The 24,871-nt window shown below is 39.5% G+C and overlaps 1 protein-coding gene across 3 annotated transcripts in view; it reads left to right on the forward strand.

Moving 5' to 3' along the window:
• The window catches only part of caln1 (calneuron 1), a 134,567-nt gene that overhangs the window by 48,036 nt on the left and 61,660 nt on the right, over window positions 1–24,871 (forward strand). For all 3 annotated transcript variants that reach the window (XM_084717506.1, XM_084717505.1, XM_084717503.1), the window contains exon 4: window positions 11,817–11,929. In XM_084717506.1, the coding sequence (XP_084573632.1) occupies window positions 11,817–11,929 (113 nt within the window). The remainder of the gene's footprint in view (window positions 1–11,816; window positions 11,930–24,871) is intronic.

The following is a 24,871-nucleotide window of genomic DNA, read 5'->3' on the forward strand; positions in this document are numbered from 1 at the left end:
AATCAAGTTTTTGCTGTTTTAAAGCATTGATTCTGTGTACTTCAGATTGCAGTTGGTTTGTCAATAGCAGCATTCCAAAGTGCATAAGTTGACTTTCACATTGACTTACAAAGCGACTCACCTTTCTGGGTGCATTCTCAGGTGCCTGGTAAAGTTTGACGTGGTTGATCCAGCATCCTTTATATTGATATCACAGGCACTGAATTTAGGAGGTCCTTCGTTTGGGCCTCATGTCCAGTCATTATAGCTGAAGACTGTGACAAATGGCAACGCAGGTGCCGGTGTGCTCACCATGCTGTTGTGAGCTTGCAGTGATCTGAGGTCGTGCACACCAGATGTCAATGTTACGCATGATAGTAAAGGAGGAAGGAGGAACATTCAGCTTGTGTTTGTCAGACACAAGTCCCAAAACTTGAGTCAAAGTTGAGTATAAAGTGTTTTGAGAACAAGTCTCAGATCACTGTGTGTGCAGCTTGAATCCGTAGGGACAGTTATTGAAAATTAAAGTTGGTTTTCATATTGGCCGAGTCTGTAGAGAAAAGCATCACAAGACTGTGGCTTAATATTAGGAGTGCTTACAGTTCCTGCTGTTAAATCAAAAGGATTTGAGTCGCCTGAGGTTTATTTCCGCAGCACCATCCTCACCTGTGACCTTTTAACCTTCTGTCCTCTGTGAGAAAACTCTAAGCAGCAGGAAAACACAAACAGTCCATCCCTCTTCTTTCAGACAGCATTTATGCAGAGCCAAGATTCAGGCAGAGCGACCGCATTAACTCTGATTGACGTTTTATGACGGATAGACTCTTAAAGTTTTATAAGGCCGAGATGGGAAAATGCAATATGCAAATGTCAGATCACTGGAAAAATATTCAAATTCTTCTCGCTGCTATCACAGCCTTTGATAAGTGCTTTTCAGTTTCACAGTGCAGAGAGAAATACTGTAAATGTTCAAGGCTGAATATTAAAGTTTAAGAAGTTAGACTGCCTTTATTCCTCTTCTGACTCATCCGCTTCAGAGTCTCAGGAGAGCGGAGCTGCTTTTGTGCCTCAGGGCCGGGTCCTGCTGCAGCGTCTGCTGCGGCTGGAAGAAGCAGGTGAGGAGCTGACGAAGGTCACGGCAGCTTTTGTCTCAGGACGTCTGTGAAGTGTAATGCTGATTATTTATTTATTCTCTCACTTCTCATTGTTCATTCTGCCTCTGCATATTGAATTTGTTGGAGTTTGTGTTTGGAAAGCCTCTTTCCCGTTAAATGGCTCAGGTGAACTTGTTTGTATTGATTGATGTCATTATCAAAATACTGGGGTTTTTCTTTATTTAGCAATAATGGAGTCTGAGGACAGACTGGCAGCTTAGAAAGGGCCGCGACTCTGTGTTTGATAATCTGCCAAACTTCAGTTCGATAAAGACGGCTCACTCAGATCCAACAAATGAAGAGAGAGGCCCTGACTGCATGTCTATAGTAGTTTTCAGGCGCAAAGGATATGTTTGATTTACTTGACAATGAAGGGGAAAGTGTGACAGAACTAACATGGTGTTTATCAGTCAACTGTTTCCAGTAAACAGAGTGCTTCCTTTAATTCTTTCACGTACAGGCCTTGCTTATTATAAGCTATAACCCTGAATTAACAGAGTACTTAAAACTTGTAAGTGTACAAGTTGAAATCTTGAAAATCAGTGATGCTAAGAATAGGTTGGACGTAACACTTCATTAGTTAAAAACTGTCATTATCATCAGCTTGACCTCCTCCAGTGAGCACATCTCCTCTTTCTTCAAAACCCTGTGTGAAAATCTCTGTTTTCTTTTATAACATTATTTAAAAAAATGATTTTGACCAACAGTTGAAGTCAGTTGTTCAGTCATGCTTTCTGCAACTTTATAATATCTTGAAAATTAGATCTTTTTTTAGCCGCGAAGAATCTAGAAACTGTCGTCCACGCTTTTATCACATCCCGTCTACATTCTGAAGCAGGACTTCATACAGAATCCAATTGAAGCATCTCTGCACTGTTTACCTGTATGTTTTAGAACTGATTTTAAAATTTTAATGATTATGTTTAAAACGCATTTTGAATTGGCCCCTGATTTTATTAGTGGGTCACTAACCTCTTTCAAGCCTAAGGGCGGCCTACGGCAGACAACTGGTAGTGGTTCCTACGCCAAGGTGAAAACAGTCTGAGGCTTTGGAGTCAGAGCCGCATGACTCTGTAACAACCTGCTGGAGGAGATCAGGCTGCCTAGCTCCGTTTCTTCTTTTAAACCTCTCATAAACTCACTTTTTAAGAATTGCATTCAGTTCTTCTTCCGTTTTTGCTTGACTCGTTTTTACCGTGTTGAGGTAATTCATCGCTTGTCATTATTACTCTATCAGTTCTACTTTTCTTTATTCTTTATCTGGTCATTTCTCTTGTTTTTATGTTTTTGTCAGGCTCTTTTTAACTTGTTTTTGAGAAGTGCTGTAGAAATACTTATTATGTATAAAATGTGGACTTAATTGGGTCAAAGGATTCATTGACGTCTGATGGAGATCATGCCATAGGTCATGTGTGAGTGACCACAGGGCTGCAGCTAATCTTGCACACTATTTAATCTGCCTGATATTTTTTGTGCACATTTATGACTGTGTTCTCAAGGACCTCTCGTGGCAGTGGTGATTCACAGTTTTTCAAAAACCTTGAAAAACCTATTTTATTGACTGCTCTTTTATACAGACAGCTGACTCCTCAGCCCTGTTAACCACCTGGTCAAGGCAGCAAATTCTAGGCTAAAAACGGGGCTTACCTGGTCTGTTAGGCCACATTTTGGCCTTTGGAGTAGCTCAAAAAGTGAAGTGAAATGAAGTGAAGTGAAACACAATGCAAAATGAATAAATCCCTGTTTTGTTAACTTCACCACCATCTCCACCCGGTCCACTCGTAAACAAATGAGAGATACAGACTTTGCGACAAAATCAAATGTACCTCGCTTAATTCTAAACTGATTTTCATGAAAGTTGATTTGTTACAAACCTGAAAAACTGAACATGATAGAGGTAACTTGTTTGAATTAAATTCAGTTATCAGGGGTGAACTAATCAGCTTTGTGCCAAAACACAAACCTTCTGAATAGACACGACTTCGACTGTGACATGCAGACTCCGACCTATAGGCAGCATCAAAGGTAAATTATTTAGAATTTCTGCTTAGATTTATATATCTGTCATATTGTTTTAAAGCTACCAGGTTGCTTGTAATGATCTAAATAAATAACAAAATGTTATGAATAAATAAAAATGTTTAAATAAAGAAGTTTGGACTCATCGCTCTGTTTATTGTTTCCTAAGTTTATACAGTTGGTGAACCCAGGATGCTCGGTTATAATTCTGTTCCACTATTCTTTGCATCTTAAAGAAGACTGGACTGCACAAATACACTTTATTAAAAACTTTGCATAGATCTAGATTAAAACCTTTGCAAATCTCATTTGGTTGCACGAGACAGTTATGGTGGCTTTGCAGTAGGTGCTTCACCATCCGTTGCCTGGCGGAGGTGACCCCCTGTAATTCACTATCTACTCATTTATATCCACTTGGCAGCTCTGCGGGCTCTAACCAGCTCCAGCACACAATAACTGGAAGAGTTACAGTTTGTTACAGAACAATGTGAGAACAGGTCTTCACAATATTCTGTTAAACTGACAAATATGAAGTGTGAAAAATCTGGCCTGTTGTTGTTTTTTTTTCTTTTTTTCTTTTGCGGTAATTTACAGAGCCGTTTGTGAAATTATCCTCTCATATGCATGTGTGGTGACACAATGACAAAGAGCCAGTGATCAAAGGGACACGGCGTGGAAGAGAGGAGGGGCATTGTGCGGCAGATGAATGAGAATGGATGCTGGCGATTGTATCTCGGCCAAGTGGGCAGCTGTGAGGATCGGATCCTCGGTCACAGCCATCGATTGTGAACCCAGCGGCCACGTCCAGCTGACATCCAGAAGATACTGATAGGTTATCTGCTCTGCTCATCTCTGTTGTCAAGACAATCAGTGTGATTGTTATTGAGCTCTGTGTGTCCTTCATGGAGAGGTGTGACTGCTCTGCTTTGTTCCAGATCGCAGCACTGCACCAATTTTTCAGTATAGATCACACATGTCCTTCTTTTTCTTCTGCTGTTAGTGACCTTGATGCCACGTCTCTCTCTAATTCTGACCTCTAAGTTTGGATCTGGAGGCACGTTTTACCAAAACCCCAACAGCAGCCAGTATTCAGTTTTTACCCCCTGACCCGGCTTTCTTCTTTCTTCAATAATTCATTGTTTCGAGCTGAAACAGGATGTTTGGTTGAGACAGCGCAGGAAGAAACCGGCAGGAGCAGGTGACTCGGACTCTGACAGACACAGAAAGTGACTTGGTGACTTTCTGCGCAATGTTGAGCTGTCACAAACTGCAGATACATCAAAATGAGAACCGGCACGCAACCGTGATGTCTTTGGGAAAGCAAACAGGGCTTTTAGGGTGAACCGCAGATGTTCCGCAGTATTATCTAATGTTCAGGAACGTCTGTGTTTTGTAGTTGAAATTTTCATGGACTGTACGTCTGGTATATAATGGTGTAAGATAAAAGAAAAAGGAGGTAAAGAAGTTGGTAACACTTTATAATAACCATCATTAATAACAGGTAAATTGTTAGTAAATTTAATGTTACTTATTTCACTATTAAATAACAATATTAAGCATTTGTTCATGGTTACCATATGATTTTTAAACCTTTATTAACTTTTAACAAAGCTTTACAAAATCTTAATAAGTTTTTAAACCATCTATAAACATTATTTAGATGGCTATTATAAAGTTGTAACTGATTATTATCCCTTACGTACATCTACCCGAGTAGTTTTGTGTCCTAAACCTACCCAAGTTGGTTTTGTGCCTGTATGTTGAAAGTTTTGCCCTTTATTTAACCAGGACGTCCCACTGAGATTCAAAATCTCTTTTACAAGAGAAACCTGACCAAGGAAGCAGCCAATCACAACATATTAAACTGCAACAGATACAACTTATTAAACAAAAATCCACAATAAAACAACAACAGCTATTAAAACAAGAAAAACAAGCGTGTCTCCATCACCACATCCTTTATGATGCCATTAAATTTATCAGTGGATACGAGTGTTTCTAATCTAAAATTTTAATCTTTCTGCAGATTATTCCAAGCCCATGGTGCGGAGCAGGAAAATGCAGTTCTCCCCTGATCAGTTAAAACCTGGGGTACATTCAGAAGTAATCACTTGAAGGAGCGTAACTGGTAACTACCAGAGCTGACACATTACGTATTTATTATTGCGAACTCGACCACGGAGCCCTGCATGTGCAAAAATGATGCTACAGCGTTACAGTTTGAAATGTGTGGCTTCTGGACAAACTTATTTAATGAGCTGGGAGTGAGAATGTGTTGTCTATAAACATTATGTGGATGGCCATTATAAAGTTGCAGTTGATGTTTATAAAACTTACAGTTGCTTAATAAACAGTTTATAAAGGTTATATTACATGCTTTACTGTAAATGTTTAACAGGAAATAACTATTAACTAACTTTATCTATGATCAATTTTATTAAATTTATTAAAGATGATTATTGTTAAATGTCACCAAGGAATTTAAGTTTGGAGAGTTTAAGTGTAAAAACATAATATAGACTGATTGTCTGTGGTTTCTTACAGTATGATCATTTTATTAAACCAGTTCAGTTATGTTCTCTGGATGAGCCTGTATAAAAAACATTTTCTGGTTTCAGGCAAATAATTGCAGTATTTTACCTTTGGAGGTGATTTTTTTTCCCATTTTGGGAACATAAATGCATTCACACCAAAATGAGTTAACTTTACTCAGAAGCAGTGGGTAGAAAACCACCTGACAAACAGGTTGTTTAGATACAGGAAACCAGCAGAAACTGATGTGAAAATGTGAATTAAAGTGAAATCAGAGAACTGTTTGGTAAATTGAAATTGTCACAATTTCATATTGAATTTAGGAACAGGCAAAGGCTGTTGCATGATCTGCATTGCATAGTAATAACATAATTTTAGTAACATTATTGCTCTGCATGTTCGAAGAAAACAAAGATATAAGCGAGAATTTGTTGATTCATTTAGTCTGTAATGGAGACATCATTTTCCAGGGAAATATTGTGCCTGGTCGCAGACAAGTCAATCAAATCAAATCTATTTTATTTATTGCATAGTGAAGGCTTATGGGTAACCAATCTAAACACAGATGGTGTCATTATTCTACAGTCATTACACTGTGCAACCAACATTTATGATGAGTTAAATTTAAAACCATCATTTATTAGTCATTAGTTGCAGCAAATGTGATACATTTCTTCATATAACCTAGAGCAGAAAAATATGACATGACTGCCAAGAACAGGTATTTTTATCACTGATTCATTCATTTATTTTCTACCCATTTATCTCCAGCCTCTGTCAGCACACTGTACACGTGCAGGAAGCAGCATATTACACTGTGTCACAGGGAGAAATATGAAACAAGACAAATATTTTTTAACAGTTGTATTTCACTGTGACTTTAAAACGGTGGACTGGGTTTGGATGAATAATTATTACGGCAAAGTTTTCATAATCACAGTCAATCACAATCACAAGAATAAAGTTATAATAAATAGTTTTTGGTCACCACACAGGCAATAAGACTGTTTGAGATGGGTCAGGCCTGTGCAAAATCGATAAATGGTGCACAACATTTTTTTCATTCATTCATTCATTTAACCTCTATTTTAAGTCAGAAATACACTGGGGTAGAGCCATCATTTACAATGTAGCTGAGTAAAACAATAAAATAAAATCTCCTTTAATACCACGAGAAACTTGCATAAAAGCCACAATAAAACTTTAAGAATAAATAAAAACTGTTCAAATTTAAGGCAATTTGTGCCCGACTTGATCCTGACTCACTCTGACATCACGCACATGTGGTCAGCGATGACTTCACAAGATCAAGGCAGAAGCAATTTTCAGAACTGTCACCTGATCAATGACATGACGGACTCTGATTGGCTTTCTAGTTTTGACAATTCCAATATTTAACACTTGATATAATACTTGTTATTTATATATTTATATACTTATCAAACAAGCAGTTACAAAGTGTTTTACAAGGGAAACATAAAAAGAACAAAGGCTTGTGGGAGAGGGGGAGTCTCTTCTGCTTCAGCTTCATCAGTGATTGAGAACGCATGCTTTATTTCTTCAGCCACATCTAAATGTGGTCTGTAGCCTCCAGATGATCCAACAGGACGTAAATATTTCTGTCACTTCCTGTATATTCTATGAAGGCTGCTGGAAACTGTCCGACTTGACTGCAGCGTTTTGTCACTGCCGCCTGCTCTCGTCTACTTTCCATGCGAAGCGTAGATCATCTCGACTAAGCCTGAACTCGCAGACACGACGCCCTGAGATACTGTCGTGATTTCAGGTGTCTGTGACTAAACTGCACATCTAGAAGACGCAGAACAACGTGTGTGTCTGTGCCTTCAGCTGCTTGATCTGACACCGTTTTCTCCAGCTGGTCTCTGACTGCCTCTGTCTGCTGTTCGGTGCAGGGCCGGTGGTAAACAATCATTTTGTCAGGAGTCGTTTGCAGTTTCAGCGGAAATATAAAAATGCCACTTGGTGGAACTTTAAACACCTCACTTGTGTTTTGTAGCCTGAACACAACTCCTGTGCTTCATCTTGTCTTACCTTGAACCCGTTCACCCAGCCTGCCTTTATCTCCATTGTCATCCATCCATCCTCCCACGTCACCTGGCCCACAGCCCTGCATTTACCCTGCTGAATATGCGTGGACAGAAGTGGAGTCAATAGCATTAAACGTTACAGCGCCAGCGGGCCCCAGAGTGATCGCCGTAGTCACAGCAGGAGCAGAGGTTCTGTCGGCAGGGGCAGATTGAGTCGTCCTGCATCGGTAACTTTCCACTGACAAGGTCTCAGCCTCATCTGCAGATACAGGAGGAGCAGATGGGAAGATGATAGAAACAAAATAAGAGTTTACAGCAAGGACATGACAAACATGACACAACAGAAAGAAAGGAGAGTGAACAAACTAGGTTTGAAAAAATTAAGAATGGCAAAGAATTCTGTCTTTGCAGTGTGTGGTGAGTGCAATAAGGAGAGAACAGAGGAAGAACCTGACACACTGCCACCTGGAGAATTGCACAGTATTCAAACAGGTGGTAGTGTTGTGCAAGTTCACATTTCACAAGAGCTCCAAGTTCAGTTCACAGAGATTAAAATGAAGTAGTTCACCATCAAAGTGCACAATTCTGAATTTTGTTCACAGTCCCAAAGACGTTCATGTCATCCATGTTTTTTTTTACATTTAATCTTAAATAGAAGCTCCTCCTACCAGGGACGCTGGAGGCTTTATAATGGCGTCATACTAAATGTTGCATGATAGTCAAGTTTTTTGTATTAATGTGAATGGCCAGTATAGTTATTAACAATAATTTGAGAATAATTTACTCAACAGCAGACACTGTTGAAATTTCCAAATGGGAACTCAGAAATTCCAACTCCCTAGTTTAAAGTGAACGCACCATAATGCATGAGAACTGCAAGGAGATAAAGAGAGAGACGAGACAGAGGAGACGAGTGGATTTACTTGGAGCTGTCTGTCACTGTTGACAGTGTATTTATATTATTTGAGTTAGAGAAACAAATACAAACAAATACAATATCCAACATTTACAAATTTCTCCATGTTTCATATATTCAAATAAAGCTAGACAAAACCAACAGGCCAAATAGAACAACAGATAACATCCTTTTGTTTAGTACTGAAGATTTAGAGCAAATTATTCGGTACTCCAAAGATTGCAATTTGTGGACTTGGCACAATAAAAACCATTAAAACATCTGAAAGGGTCTTAAAAATTGAAATCCAATAATTTTGGAGAGCAGAGCGTGACCAAAACATATACATACAGATCTGCAGGTCAACAACTTGGGTCTAAGCCTGGGTAGATTTCAGCTAGCCTGGATTTACTTTAATGGATTCTGTGTAAAACCTTAAATTGAATGAGTGCTAGTCTAACACATGATGAAGAGGAGTTAAGGAAAGTCTCTCTTCTACAAGTTACACTGCTCTTTTTTTATCAGCTGACAGTGTAGTTATATAGTTGTCTCTCAGGTGTGAACAACATCCACGTTCAATAGTTACAAACTGATCCGTTCAGGTCACACAAAGGAAACATGAACACACTCATGAATGTGTGCTCTTTTAGTGTGTTCATGCACAACATTGACAAGTGTGAACTGGAGCTGCTGGTGCTGCTGCTGCAAATTAAATTGCCTCGATACAAATTCTAAAAGTACATTAAACTCAGTCCAACATAAACTAGGCAAAACTAGGAAACTAAGCTGAGCTTACTTGTGGAGAGGCAGACTGCAGAGTGTCCAGCGGTGTTACCACTTCTCACCTCGGGTACAACACAGCAAACCTCACAGCAAAAATGGTGCAGGCTGTACTGTTTTCTTCCAATGTTTTTATTCACATGCATAAAGTGAAAGGACCTCACCACGGGTGCCTTGCCTCCCAGCAATATGGCACTTAGCTTCTCTGAAAGAAAATAACAAAAGCATCAGAAACAACAACCCAGTTGGTCTAAAATATAAAAGATACCAGAACAAACAAAAGAAGCCATAAGAGGTCACAAAACAATGAGGGGCAGTACAGCAGTGGTGAAACAGCAGGTGAACCTGCAAAGGGCGACCCGGAATTAGCCAGGCTCACCATGCTGCATACTGAGCACAGTTTGGTATGGGGCTTTAACACGTGGGGGTCAGTCAGGTGGGCAGGAGGACGACAGGATTCACACACACACACACACACACGATCATCCAACGTATGAGACAAAGCTAAAACAAAGAGCAGTCAACTAAGTATGCAGTGTAAAGGCTGATTCGTGCATATTAAATGGTCACACCCGGGACACCGCACATGAACAGCCACAGTAGGAACAGAGGACAGGAGGCAACAGAGAGAACAATGGCCAACAGGTTCCTTATGTATCCTGGCCCTGATTAGAGAACAAGGGGAGTATTCCTCACTAAGGCTGTGACGATTTGGATCTTTTCTTACTGTGGTGAGAAAGCAACATATTCCTGCGGGATGGCAGTTGGTTGATGTGGATGTCGGTTGTTGTTTCTCAGCTGCTGGAAAAGTGAAGGAGGTTAATCCCCAAGCAACCTAAGCAGGAAAGGAAAGAACAATTAGCATTAAAATAATGCTAGCTTTGTACGTATAGACATATTATAATCAACTATATGGTGAATGCAAAGATGGCGCCCATTCAGGCCAATGAGAGTTGTTTGCATTTTTTGTGCATTAGCCAAAAAAAGTATTCCATCTTCTTTGTTTACTTCCTGGTTTTACAGGTCACTGAATATGCATGGTAGCGTTTCCCTCCTTGCCCCCATTGTTCCTGTCCTGCCCATAGACTTTACACTGTGAAAAGTTGATGGGCATTCAAAATAGTAAGAGTTATATCTGAGTTTGTTTGCAGTTCAAGGTGTCCTGTTAACAATTTACTTATGGGGGAAAATGCTTTTTGGGCTGCAAGGGAATTTTCTACTGCAATACTGCGAGTGACCACTGGAAAAAATCGGAGGCTAGGCTCTGATCAGCAGTGTCCTCTTTGGGTTTATATATTACATCTATGGCTGTACCTTTTCAACGATCGTATCCCTTTCTCTCTGATACTCTCACTTTAGGTTTTATTTAGCATAGCTTTGAATGCAGTTTTATTAAAGTGAGTGAGTTGTTGCCTATAATGTGCCTATAAGAGCTTTCAGTGTAGTTTTGGTTCATTGAAACATCCAGATAAAAAAAAAAACAGACAAACTCTGCAGGGAAGATAAAGAAACCTCAGCAGACTTATGAAAACTTTCCACTCAAAGAAGAAAGAAAGATTCAAGGATATTCAACCACATCAACATGAATCCATCATCTGTTACTTTGAATTTGTTGCTGTCTGCAGAATTTTGATGATTTCTTGTGGCAGCTATCAGCAGGCTTCCAGATCAGTGCTGTAGGAATCAATGTTCACAGCAGGAACCTCTTGTTGTGAGTGATACTGTAGCTGTAAACTTTGATCTGCTCCACATCCAGCATTATAGAGCCAGTCAGAGCTCACTGTTTTTAACTATCTTTTGTCTCAGTTGTCAGTGAACTGTGTGATTTGAAGCATGCTGGCTTTAGATTATAAGAACAAAGACACAAACAGCATCCAGACTTCCCTTGGAGCCCAAACATTGGGGCTAATAACTTTTTTCGACAAACACGTTCCAGAGGAAAAACATGCAGACACCTTTTTCAACCCCAAAGGCTTCAATTACATCTCCACTATACACCTATTTAATCCAGCAAAAGTTCATTACGCTGTCTTCCTGGTCTCTCAGCACCCAGCTTCATTTCCACGCAGTTACGCACTTAAAGCTACAGGCTGTTAGTGAGGCCTACTGAGTGCTCTGCTCAGGGGCACGTCAGCCTTAGTCGTTCAGGACAGGAACATCACTTGTCATTCACTCTGCCTTGACTCCGACTCCAAACCAATGAAGGGAAACCCAGTGAGATCGTGTTCGTGCTGTCAGGATCACTTCCACTGTATTAGATTGTAAAGTTGAGACTAAACAGTGAGACCGAAGAGCTGATGTAGCTCTTAAATCCAGGCCCAAAAAAACAAGAAGCATGGGATGGGATGGGAGTTAAAGTGTCAGCAACTAATTTAGAAAATCTTAATTTTTTTTCTTTTATTGTTTCAGGTGATGGGCAAGTTGATTTCAACGAGTTCATGACGATCCTCGGTCCCAAACTCCTGTCGTCTGAGACGAGAGAAGGCTTCCTGGGCAGCACAATAGATACCATCTTCTGGCAGGTAAAACTTTTTCCTCTTGAACACGTCTGTTCAGTGAACTCTGCTGAGTCATGACTTGAACTAGAAATGGATGCCGTATGTCTCAGTTAAGAGACACACTGCAGAGTGCTGCAGAAAATGAAACATAATAATTACTTTAATTCTTCATCCTAAGAGCTTTGTTTCCCCTGGAAACCATGGAGCAAAATGTTGGAAGACTTTTATCAAGTGAAAACCAACAAGACTGGTTCACTTAAAAGAACCAGTCTTGTCATCGCTTGCACTGATAATGCGATCTAGTTTATATAGTGTTAGGAGAAGTATGGCTCCTGCGTGTCATTGAGCCATATGTCCGGTTTGCCCAAAAAATCCTGAACACAGAAAAACAGTTGAACAGTTTAATTCCACAATTCAGTTCCACATAGTTCAGTCTTTTCATGTGTTTTCAAGGGTTTGGTACCAAAACTCAGACCCAATATGGCACCATTTCCTACATGACGAGTACCAACTGTATCAGACTGAATCACAAAGCAGATTACAGTGCCTCTTTGTGGTGCCACATGCCTGAGTTGTTGATGGAAATAGATACCCTCTGGTGCAGATGTTAGAGACAATAAATTAGCATAATTAACATCCCAATAATACCATATAAGGATGCACTTCCTGCCTTGTATGTCAGGAAATGTTCATTCATGAAAATGGCATCAAAGAGAAAAAAAACCCTTGAATTTTGTAGGGGCGGCACAGTGGTGCAGTGGTTAGCACTGCCGCCTCACAGCAAGAAGGTCCTGAATTCGATCCCCCGGCTTGAAGGGGCAGGGCCTTTCTGTGCAGAGTTTGCATGTTCTCCCCGTGTCTGCGTGGGTTCTCTCCGGGTTCTCCGGCTTCCTCCCACAGTCTAAAGACGTGCATGCTAGGTTAATTGGTGACTCTAAATTGCCTGTAGGTGTGAATGTGAGTGGTTGTCTGTCTATGTGTCAGCCCTGCGATGAACTGGCAACTTGTCCAGGGTGTACCCCGCCTCTCGCCCAGCAGCCCCGTGACCCTTACGGAATAAGCGGTTACAGAAAATGAATGAATGAATGAATTTTGTAGTTTGACGTCCTGCTTTCAGAGATCCATAAAGAAAAAACAGATTTAACAACGTCAGCAGTGGAATTAAATGACCTGCTAAAGCAAAGAAACAGGAAAAGTGAGTACTGTTAATGCCGTGTTACCTGAGGGTCGGACTGTCACTGAAATAAAGAAGAAACATCTCGATATGAAAATGACTTGAGAGAAAAATAAAATTGACTCGCCACAGCAAGGGGCGATCGATGACTGCAGTGGAGGAGAGGGTTAAGAGGAAGCTTTCATTATGGGGACAGAGACTTCATGAACCTGCATGTGAAGATATACAGCCAATACACCTGACAACAGATAATAATAGATTATTGAATGAGTGATGAGAGGCTTTATAAATAAATTTACAAGTATATTATAATTTGAAATGTAGTCAAACGGGATAATTATAAGTGGAATTTATTTTTCAAACTCAAAATGTCTTCAAACTAATAAAATATGCGGCCATTAGTGAAAAACTTCAGTTTGGATACCAGCAGACTGACTGCACATGACTCTGACAGGTTGAAAGCACTCAGAAATTGTGTTCGAATCTGAAAGAAAATTCAAAATACGAGGAAATTTGTGAATACACCAAGATCTCCTAAATCACCCGTACGCACCACTTAAGATCAAATCTATTCATGTGAGTGGTTGTTGTGTGAGTCCCAGTGAAAAATCTTACAAGAGTTTGTAAATTTAGGGTTCCCACCCAGACACGACCCCTTTTTAACAGCCCACCTCCCCACGTGAAAATATTACATCAAGGACAGGGGCACCGTCGCTGCATCCTGGGCTGAGCGACGCCCAAATGGTTGTGATTGGTTTAAAGAAATGCAAACAAGCCGAAGCATTTTTTGCTGCTTTTCCAGAGTGAGAACTGGTTGAGCCAGAACTTTACTCCAGCGCTGATGCAGCACTAAAACGAATTGTGGAGATATGTGGAGGTCTGGCTATGTGAGACTGTTATATTTCAAACATTACCATGTATGAAAATGACACACTCTGGGTTTTATGTTGCTGAAAAAGAATATCTATACTCAGAAGAAGAAATTATCCTGATGGTACAGAGTGAAGTATTCAGTGACGAGCCCGGAGAGTCTTCTGTACCTCTCTGATCTAATGCAGTCTATAAATCATGTTAAAGGAAGCGCTACTTTATTTAACTCAGTTTCCATTACTCGCACTGTCTCTGTGCTCTTTTGAAGGGCAGCACAAGACAAATGCTTAATACAGAGCATCTGACGTCCTCTGAGTGATAGTGTGACTGATGATGGTAATATGTGGCCCTGACAGATGTGCCTCTGGACAGCCTGAAGGGTTCTGAGGATCTGAGGAGACTCGGGAGTGACAGGGGAATCAGCGGCGTCAGAAACAAACGCAAGAGAACGTGTCAGAAGAAGAGTGACTTTGAGCGAGTGAGACGGAGAGTGATGAATGCGCAGACAATAGGAAGAGTGAGGGAGCCTGAATGGGAATGATGACAAACTGAGCAGGTGTGAGGGAAAGAACGGGACATTTGGCACAGATAGTAACACTTGGCGAGCCTGTCCTCTTGATGTAATCATCGGCTTGACCCGGGCTTTTTCTCCGGGGCAGGAGCGTGTGGTTTACACCGCGAGGACACAAGTCTTTAGAGGTGTGAGTGCAGCCCGGGCAAATGTGCTGCCAGCCCCATTTGGCTGCTGCAATAACCTTGGCTTGTGCAGGAGAGCGGTTGGCTTGAAAAAGTTTTTCTTTTTTTTTTGTTTCTTTAGTAAGGCTGGTGGTTGTGGGTTGGGGTTTGCTTCTCCTATACTTACAAACACACATTTCCCGTCTGATGAATTCATGCCTAGAAGCAGGAATCAGCACAAACACTGAGGTGTGGAGCATATTCAGAGTAAGAAAAATGAACCAAACGTTGATTTATCATGATTATTTCTCCACATGCCTCACAGATGATTAGTTTTTTGAGGTATTACAGGTTTCTGCTTAGTTTAGTTTGTTAATGGACTGTGGTGTGACTCAGCCTCTTTCTACAGATTCATCTTGTGTTCTGTCATCCTGTTTGAATATCTAGTGTGAAGTAAACACTTATAAGTGTTTCTGTGCTTTAGAGCGGTGTATTAGATAAAGAATTTTAGCTGGAATGACGTTAACATACCATTTACCCCTCCTAAATCCCGCCCTCTATTTACTTTGTGCTCCAATGGCAGTTGAACAGGCTTGGTACCTCGGCCAACTTTCTCCTTTCCTGTTTCCTGTCTCGTTAGCTAATATAAACAAAATGCTTGCTAACAGTATAGCTTTTTTCAGTTCAGTTATTGGTTTATTTATAACAGGAACAGTTTAAAATCAATATACTGCACCAGATACAGTACAATACTAATTTTCATCCGTTGTCCTAGGCATGTAAACAATGTACATACTGTACAAAATCTAAAAAATGTAGTTCATGTAACACACAAATACACCTGTAAGACAGACCAATAAGGAAAAGCATAATCAGACCTTAATGACAGCATGATTGATCATCTTTCAGACATTTTTTAGTACTGATTAAAACTAGTTTCTGATATTTGTCAGGATAGTATTCCACTGTTTTGTTGGTTTTGTTGAGAAAGCAGTTTGACCAAATTATGTTGAAGACGGTTTATACAGCAGACGTGTTGCTGCCTTTTATTATTGCTATCATGAGCTGTTATGTTGGGGTGGGGGAGTTACACCATGTAGTATTGAATGAAATAAAACAACATTGGTCATAAACAAAAACATTTTCAGAACTCAGTATGTAATATTTTTCAGTAATAATGCAATGGTGATATAAGTTTGTTTTTTTGTGCAAAGTGTTTCTATTGTTGTTGTGTGAGCCTGTGACCAGGAGGCCACTAGCTAATCTACACCAATCATCAGCTAGCTAGTTAGCCAGCATTTTTCATGAGCGGTCTTCAGTGGTTACCTAACTGGGGGGCGCAGAGCCACTGTAAGGGGGGCGCAGAAGACCAGGGGAGAAATAAAGAGTGAAATACAGTTAAATGAATCTGATGTATGTGGGGGAAATAAACACTCAAAAGTCTGCTAATTCTATTTCACTAACCTTTATTTCAACTTTTGAATCATTTTTATATCAGTTCCAACCCCAGTGATTGATAAGAATTGTGTTGTTGGGTGGTTGTGCAAACATTTTTTCAGTTTCTGAAAGCGGGGCTTGCCAAAAACAAAGTTTGAGAATCACTGAGCTAAACTGAGATGTGAACCTGTATGTCGCTTTTACAGAAAAAGGAGGATGTTGACAATGGTACTAAGTTACAACTGTCATTGATACATAGAACAAAAAAGGGGTGGGTCTTTTAAGTCAGGCTTAGACTACGGGAGTTTTGGATTTTTCTGATTCACCCCTCCCAACAATCGGAGGAGAAGTCAGGTCCGTGACTTTGGTCAGCATTGATGTTTGGCCCAGATTAAACCTCCTGCTTGTGGACTGCTTGCTGTCTTAATTTTCAAACATTTGATATTTCCAAGTAAAAACCTGATCGATTGCATCAGGACTTAAAGGAAGCAGCTGTCAGTGTTTCAACTTGCACTTGAGGCTAACGTTAGCTAGCATGCTACTGTTGACAGACATTAAAATAGACAGTCAAGTCACTCCTCTCGCTCTCACTGAAAAATGGACAACCTGTTTTGACTGCGTCTCTCCAACATGCTCTCATCCAGACTTTTTTATCCATCTGCCTTTGTTTTTCTCACTGCAAATCTTCACTGCAGCAACTTGTTGCACCACATCAGTCTAGACTTTGTTTACATCGGCTTCCCCATGACATCACATCAAATCAGGCTCCCTCTGGTACAATAATCAGAATAATATTCTGTAGTCTGTGATGCACCATTATTCTCAAATTTTAGTAGTGTGTGAATGTTTGACAAAATCTCTGAAGTTTATCCTTTTGTGCATGATGCGACCAGATTTAAAAATCAGTGAGGATTTTAAAATCTGAGCCTGGCATAAGAGCCTACCCTCGTTTTTTAAAGACGAGCTCAACAATATTTTTACAAAACAGTCTAATAAAAACAGCCCAATTGTTCATTAGGAGAAAACATGCAGTGCAACTTCTGTGTGACAATAGAAGAATGGAAATGATCTTAGCAATGTAAGTATACATGAAGAAAAATAACACGACAGTCTGCTGCTCTAAAGCCCACCCAACAGTTCAGCAAACACTGAATAAACCATCCACCAGGACAACTCATCCTGCTGGCTCATTATGTTGCACTCATCAACATTCACAAACTGCACTGCGCTCACAATCAACAAATCTTCCATACTTCTAAAAACGACCAGTCCTTTGTCTCTGCTAACAAAAGGATATAAGAGAATGTGCATGATGTGTCATTAATATGTAACAGAATATACAGTTTTGCATGAATGGATTTCCCTCCCGCTTTAAACTTAAAATGCTTGATTGTTTTATTCTTTAAACCTGCACTGATCAGTGTTATTAACATGGAATATAATGGTTGAGGCGATCAAAAAGAGATGAACCAGAGCAAATTATCACTTAAGTCCATATGTTTTTATGGGCTTTAGATTTTATGGCACATTTACAGAAGTGGTTGGTCTTACAGCTTTTATTAGTTTCTAACAGCAGCAGGCATCTGTTTTTAGAGAAATACTCATGGGGTTGCAAGAGGATGGCATGGAGACTTTAAGGTGTGCCAAAAATATACTGTATGTTGGTTTAATTGCAAACAATAGCATGCATGAATATTTGCCTGGAAAAGCCCCCAAATCAAGATATTTAACTCAAAAATGTTACATTATTGTGGCTGAAGATTTGGAAATAAAACAAGCTATTGATTTTTAATGCCAGATATTTCTGGGATGCTTTTCTCATCAGACAATTTTCCAAATCCATGTCTTTTTTTCATTGAATATAAGCCTCTCACTTCACCTAAAATGTGGCCAGTATGGATCATTAGATTATACGCCCATCTGCATGATTTAAATATACATCTTTTCCATTTTGCAGTTTTCAGCTAACTTTCTTTAGAATTATCAGTAGGAAGAATATGGGGCATGAAGGTTGAAGCAACAGATGCTGTCTCTCTAGTAAATGAAGAAGTGAAATCACAGCTACAATAAAGTTGTAGATTGTTCAGTCACAGTGTATTGATTATGACCCTGAACATCATGTATATGAGATTGGTTCAGGGAGCTCACTGAACTCCCTGGTCTAATTATGTGACATGAAAGCCAGTAGCGTTGCACAGGTTGATGGACCTGCATGTTGTGGCTCAATTTACCAGAAAATACTACCAAGTTCTGGCGGGCGGGTCAAGTGACAAAGCAGCAGTCCGAGTAAGTTATTACAAACTTTCTAACACCTTCTGTCCCATCATCCATCAGTCATGCTCCTGCTGCAGCGGTGTGCACAGCAGCCAGCTCGTCCAGTGTGCTCTCAGCTCAGCTGATCAGTGCGTCTAAACAGGTTAAGTCCTGGAACTGCAGTCTTTTTCTACACTGACAAGCCAAACGCGAGACTAAAAAGACAGATGTTAAGGATGTAGTTTTGCTGCTCTCAGTCCTCCTGCAGGCTCATTTGTGGAGAAACATGAATAGCTGGGATCAGGATCTGGTTCACTCTCACATTTTGGGGTTTGGGTGAGTTCACATTTTATGGTAATTCTCATTATTCCATCACTCATTGAGTGTAATAGTCAGGATATGAAAATGCACCTCCCTGGTCATTAATTTTCGTATAAACGAAACCTCTATTACACAGATTACATTTTTCTCTAGATAGTTTTTTGTGAACACCCAACCTTAAACTTCAAACTGCGCCTATGATGAGATATATGTCAACGTAAATGTGTACATGTATATGTCTACTTTTTACTTTATTTTATTGTCATTATGTCTATTTATTTAGTCTATGAGTTATCTTGAGTTTGATGAAATATTGTAAGCTAAATTGGAAAATTTAGTATGTAATAACCTGGCATATGCTTATTTCGGTATGACCTGTAATATTATTTGAAAAAGAAAAACTCAGGAAGGGAATTTGATAACTGTGTAAGACTCAAATATAATTTTCTAGCTTAAAAGAACCTTGGACTCAGGCCCTGAGGGTGTAGGGGTAAGTCTTATTCTGCGTATATGAGTATATGTGCCATTTATTTGATTTATCTAGTTATTTATTTTTTAGTTATATCACTATGTTCCATAAAGTTTATGAAATTACCCAAGTGAATAGATGAGCTATGTAAATTCAATTTCTTTTATGGCACTTTCATATGAATTGTTACCTCCAAAATGAATGAAAAAGGAAATAACACTAAAACCTTGGTCACACACAAAAAAAATAATCCTGAAATGGTTTTCATCAATTTTATAAAGGAAGAGTCAATATGAGCTTAACGTCCTCTTTAAATCTTTCTTGAGCTTTGCCACAGTGCATTCATCGAGCATATCTAATTTTAATGATCTGCCTTTGAAGAATAAGAACCCAATAAACTCGTCATGAAGAATGACTCAGTGGGTCACAGTGCATTGATGAGTTATCAGGAGATCTGAAGAAGGTAACTGTTGTTAGGGCTGCAGTAGCCTTTAGATTCATCACAGAGAGCCAATCAGATGCTACGGAGGAGGAACAAAGTGCGTGAAGTTGTTAAAAAAATCCACAAGCCCGTGTAGCTTCATGACTGATCAGTCGTCTTTACAGCAAAATCTGAATTCTTCAGCTTTTCCATAAAACATGAATCATGACAAGCACACAACAACGATGCAACGCTGAAAGCATTTAGCTGTAGGGGTTTCATCTAACCCTCGTTAAAATCCACACTTATCGAAGTTGTTGACAGTGTTTCACAGATTACATTCTCCCCTCCATCTGGCATTTTGATTTTTTTCCGATTAAGTATTTATTTTCTCCAGCCGAGGCTGTCGGGGTTTGTTTCCGTCAGAGCAGAGCGGGATTCACTCAGCAGGACCCCGGATATATCTCTCTGTAAGAAGCTCATATTATGTTCTGGTTCGGTCCTCTCGAGCCATGACAGCAGCTCAGTTCCTGTCTGCTGAGAGATTTTCTCATTCCACTAATGTCAGGCAAAGTGTCACATCCTCACCAGCTGGAGTGATGGGATAATGATTCACATGCTGTCACACACTCACCTTCCTACTCACTCCTATCTGCTCTTCAGTTTGTTAATGTATCTAATTATCCCGTCTGGATAATTATCATGAGCCTGTAATTAAACAACTGCAAACATTTTATTTTCCTTTGTTTTGTTAATCAGCAGTATGATTAGCAAAAAGAGGACTCCATACTTTAATAAAGACATCTCTAATGTTTTCCTATTTTGCAACTGTAGAAAAAGAGCTGTTCTGTTGACATAATAATATTTCTTAGATACATAAGGTAACTAAATTTTCTTTCAAAATCTCTAATTTAATATTTTATAAAAACAATCTGTTCATCCTATTAACAGATATTGAACTGAACACTGCAGCCACCCCAGTGCAGAATGGCTGCTGCGCTGCTTGGCGTCAAATAGGGACCAAAATTTTTACAGTGCCTGTTTGGAGGGACCTAAAAGGAAGAAATAATGCAGTGTGACACTCACCGTCCACTTTATTAGGTACAGCATGCTAGTACTGGGTTGGACCCCCTTTTACCTTCAGAACTGCCTTAATTCTTCGTGGCATAGATTCAACAAGGTGCTGGAAACATTCCTCGGAGATTTTGGTCCTTATTGACATGATAGCATCACACAGTTGCTGCAGGTTTGTCGGCTGCACGGATCTCCCGTTCCACCACATCCCAGAGGTGCTCTATTGGATTGAGATCTGGTGACTGTGGAGGCCATTGTCATGTTGAAAAAAAACAGTTTGAGATGATTTGAGCTTTGTGACATGGTGCGTTATCTGCTGGAGGTAGCCATCAGAAGATGGGTACACTGTGGTTATAAAGGGATGAACATGGTCAGCAACTATACTCAGGTAGGCTGTGGCATTTAAACGATGCTCAGTTGGTACTAAGGGGCCCAAAGTGCCAAGAAAATATCCACCACACCATCACACCACCAGCAGCAACCTGAACCGTTGATACACTGCAGGATGGATCCATGCTTTCATGTTGTTCATGCCAAAATCTGACCCTACTATCTGAATGTTGCAGCAGAAATCGAGACTCATCAGACTAGGCAACGTTTTTCCAGTCAAATTTTGGTGAGCCGGTGCGAACCGTCATCTCAAACCACTCTGGTCGTTCTCCTCTGACCTCTGGCATCAACAAGGCATTTTCACCCAGAGAACTGCTGCTCACTGGATATTTTTGGACCATTTTCTGTAGACCTTAGAGGTGATTGTGCATGAAAACCCTAGCAGATCAGCAGTTTCTGAAATACTCAGACCAGCACCAACAACCATGCCACGTTCAAAGTCACTTAAATCACCTTTCTTCCATGTTCTGGTGCTCTGTTTGAACTTCTGCAGGTCGTCTTAACCATCTCTTAACCAAGGAGCGTGTAAATATGGACAGATGTGTCGATGTGATATAAAAACTCTTTTTGATCATGACTCCTGATGTTACTCTACAGTTCTGTGGTTTATTAGTGACATATGAACTACACTGTGGACTGGAGTCTCTGTATCAGCGACAGACAAATCTGTATTGTACTATGATGAACTGTCCTTCATCATTAATATGACGTCACTCTATAGACTGACCTGAAAAGGTAAGGATTTTTTTCCCCCTCATTTTATTGGAGAAATAAATTATTAATAAATGATAATACTAAACAAATAAATAGTGACCTTTTCCCAGAATTCTGTTGGATCTGTTGGCATTTCAGATCTGATGCCTGCAGTGCCTCAAAATGCAAGTCAATTACCACTTGCAGAGTGTTTGGGACAGACTTTTTTGTTTTTTTTCCTTTTGTCATTTTTTTTAAACTCATGTTGAAGTTTAAAATGCTGGCACTGTAACAACCCTACTGCGCTTTTGAGGATGACATTTTCTTTGTATGGATTGACATAACTTTTGTTTCCCACATGTCACCTGCAAAGACTCTATTCCTGTGTGATAAATATTGAAGGTGTGTGGAATTTACGTTTTAGAAGGTCAAGGCTCTGCTGTGCTTTTAATTACAGGTCAGTGGCACTTAGGTTGTACTAATTAATCCCTGAGCAGGATTGTGACTCATCATTGAGATGGTGATTTATGCTGAGTGACCTGGGAACAGTGAGGTACACAGCAGCTCTGAATGAGAACGGAGGAAAATTAATGCAGATCGGACTCTATAAGTGCTCTAACTTGTGAAAAGTCATAACTTGTCAAACTCGGTGTGTGCCATCTCTGTCTGCTCGAGATTGATCACATGGTTTCATTTGAGGAGAACAGAGAGCTGAAGAAGGTTGATGCTGAAGGTGGTTTCCTGTGTTGTTATTCTACATAAGCTCTTTACAACATTTGGGAACATTTGGGCTCTTTCAGTTACTGAAATATATTATTTTGTTTTTAGCTTTTCTTTAAAATTGAACATCATTTGCAGTTAATTAAAACTCGTAAAAATATATTTTGATATAGTTATTAATTAGCTGTTAAAACATGTAGTCAGTAACCTAAACTAAGTATCACAATATTAAAGTAAAGTAACTTGATTACTTTACGTTACTTTTGGATTACCGCTAACATTAGCTGTTGATCTGTGTTGCTAAGGCTAGTAGACTGTCTGTATAGCTAGCATTAACAGTTGGGCTGTGTCGCTAATGTTAGCAGTTGGTATGTGTAGGTAACATTAGCGGTTGGTCTGTGTAGCTAAAGCTAGCGGTTTGTTTGTGTAGTTAAATTTAGAGGTTGGTCTGTGTAGCTAAATTTAGCAGTTGGTCTGTGTAGCTACCATTGGTAATTGGTCTGTGTAACTAATGTTAGCAGTTTGTTTGCGTAACTAAAGTTAGCATGTCTGTGAAGCTATTAGTGATTGGCCTGTTGATCTAACACTAGTGGTTGGTCTGTGTAGCTAACATTAGTGGTTGTCTGTGGAGCTAAAGTTAGTGGATGGTCTGTGTAGCTGTTAATGGTTGGCCTGCTGAGTTAACGTTAGTGGTTATTCTGTGTAGCTAACATTAGTGGTTTGTTTGTGTAGCTAAAGTTAGCGGTTGGTCTGTGTAGCTAAAGTTAGCAGTTGCTCTGTGAAGCTGTTAATGGTTGGCCTGTTGAGCTAACATTAGTGGTTGCTCTGTGTAGCTAACATTAGCGGTTTGTTTGTGTAGCTAATGTAAGTGTTTGGTCTGTGTAGCGAAAGTTAGCAGTTGATCTTACCTGTAAATGTTTCTTTAAATGAGATGTTGACACAAGATAATGGTGACTTTTCCACTTAGTGAAAGCGTTTTTTCAAGGAATAATGAATTGGCAAATGTCAGATAAACTGGTTTCACATCAGACCAATAAAAATGTATTTTAAAATTGTAATCCTGCTAATAATCCCATTTTTTTTTATCAAATATAACTGTAATCTGATTGTCTTTTTTGTAACTGTAAAGGAATATGTTACTTTTTTTTTTTAAATTCTAATTATGTAATCCCATTAAATGTAATCTGTTACTCTCCAAACCTGATCATTTGTACTGTAGGGATTGTGTCCAAAGCAGAAAATATTCTGAGGATCTTGTATGGAACACATTGTTCCAAAATCAATACTGGATCCTCATTTGATGCACTGCTCTGTGCTGTGAAACACTGGCTCCACACCAGTTAGATTTTATTTCTTCTTGTAATGAAACTGAAGCTTCCTGATTTATTAAAAGTTACTGAGGAATGAGTGAACAGCATTAATGTGAGGTTCCTGAATAACTCAAGTAATTAAAGGAGATAATGATGACTTATGAGTGAGCTGAATAGGAGATACTTTATTAATGAGCAATTAGGTAAAGTGTAGTTCTTAAATATCTGTGGATCTGAATAAAGACCACTTCTCTTCATGAGTCGCTCCTGATTATTAACTCTGAACCAGAGGCACAAACTAGCAGTGACTCATTCATCACTCACTGCTTCATCATTAGTCACTCTTTTTATGCACCCCCTAGTAAAGTGACATGAAGTAATGAGAGACTGCTCTGTCAACACTCCACAGAGGTGGGACCAAGTCATTGTTTTGCAAGTCACAAGTAAGTCTCAAGTTTTTGCATTGAAGTCCCGAGTCAAATCCTCCAGTCAAAAGTACCAATAATTATTAAATTAAATAATAATTTGACGTAGCCTATTTTTTACACTTCTACTTAGTTTCATGAAAGAACAACACAAGAGAAATTTATTATGAAGATATTAGACATGTACTGAAAATATTTGCACCATGTCAACAAACACAGAGTAGCCATGCAGAGAGAACCGGTTTGCACCTTTAATGGGTGATGTGTGTGTGTGTGTGTGTGTGTGTGTGTGTGTGTGTGTGTGTGTGTGTGTGTGTGTGTGTGTGTGTGTGTGTGATGCATACTTGGAGGGTGGAAAATTTACATATTTATTAAGAGTTGTAATCTAGGAATTATTGAAAATTAAAATATTATTCTTTGAACTCTGATGCCTGTTGCTGTTTTAAACTTTTCACTGACCCCTTAGCAGAGTCCTGTGGACCCCTGGGAGTCCTTGGACCCCAGTTTAAGAACCACTGTCTTTAACAAGTCATAATTCACTCTTCACCAAATTTTATGCTATCAACTACAGAGCCTTGACTTCTGTTCTTTGACGAACTTTAAATGTCAAAGCAAGTTAGAAGTCGTGTCTCCGTCTGTAGTTTTTCGTGCTGTATGTTATGCTGCATACTGCAGTTTTCTTTTTTGACCACCTTGTGGTGTTTATATGTGAAAAAAATTATGTTTAGTATCAT

The sequence above is a fragment of the Lutjanus erythropterus genome, chromosome 4, assembly GCF_056507025.1.
Source record: "Lutjanus erythropterus isolate fLutEry1 chromosome 4, fLutEry1.hap2, whole genome shotgun sequence".
In the NCBI taxonomy this organism is placed as follows: Eukaryota; Metazoa; Chordata; class Actinopteri; order Lutjaniformes; family Lutjanidae; genus Lutjanus; species Lutjanus erythropterus.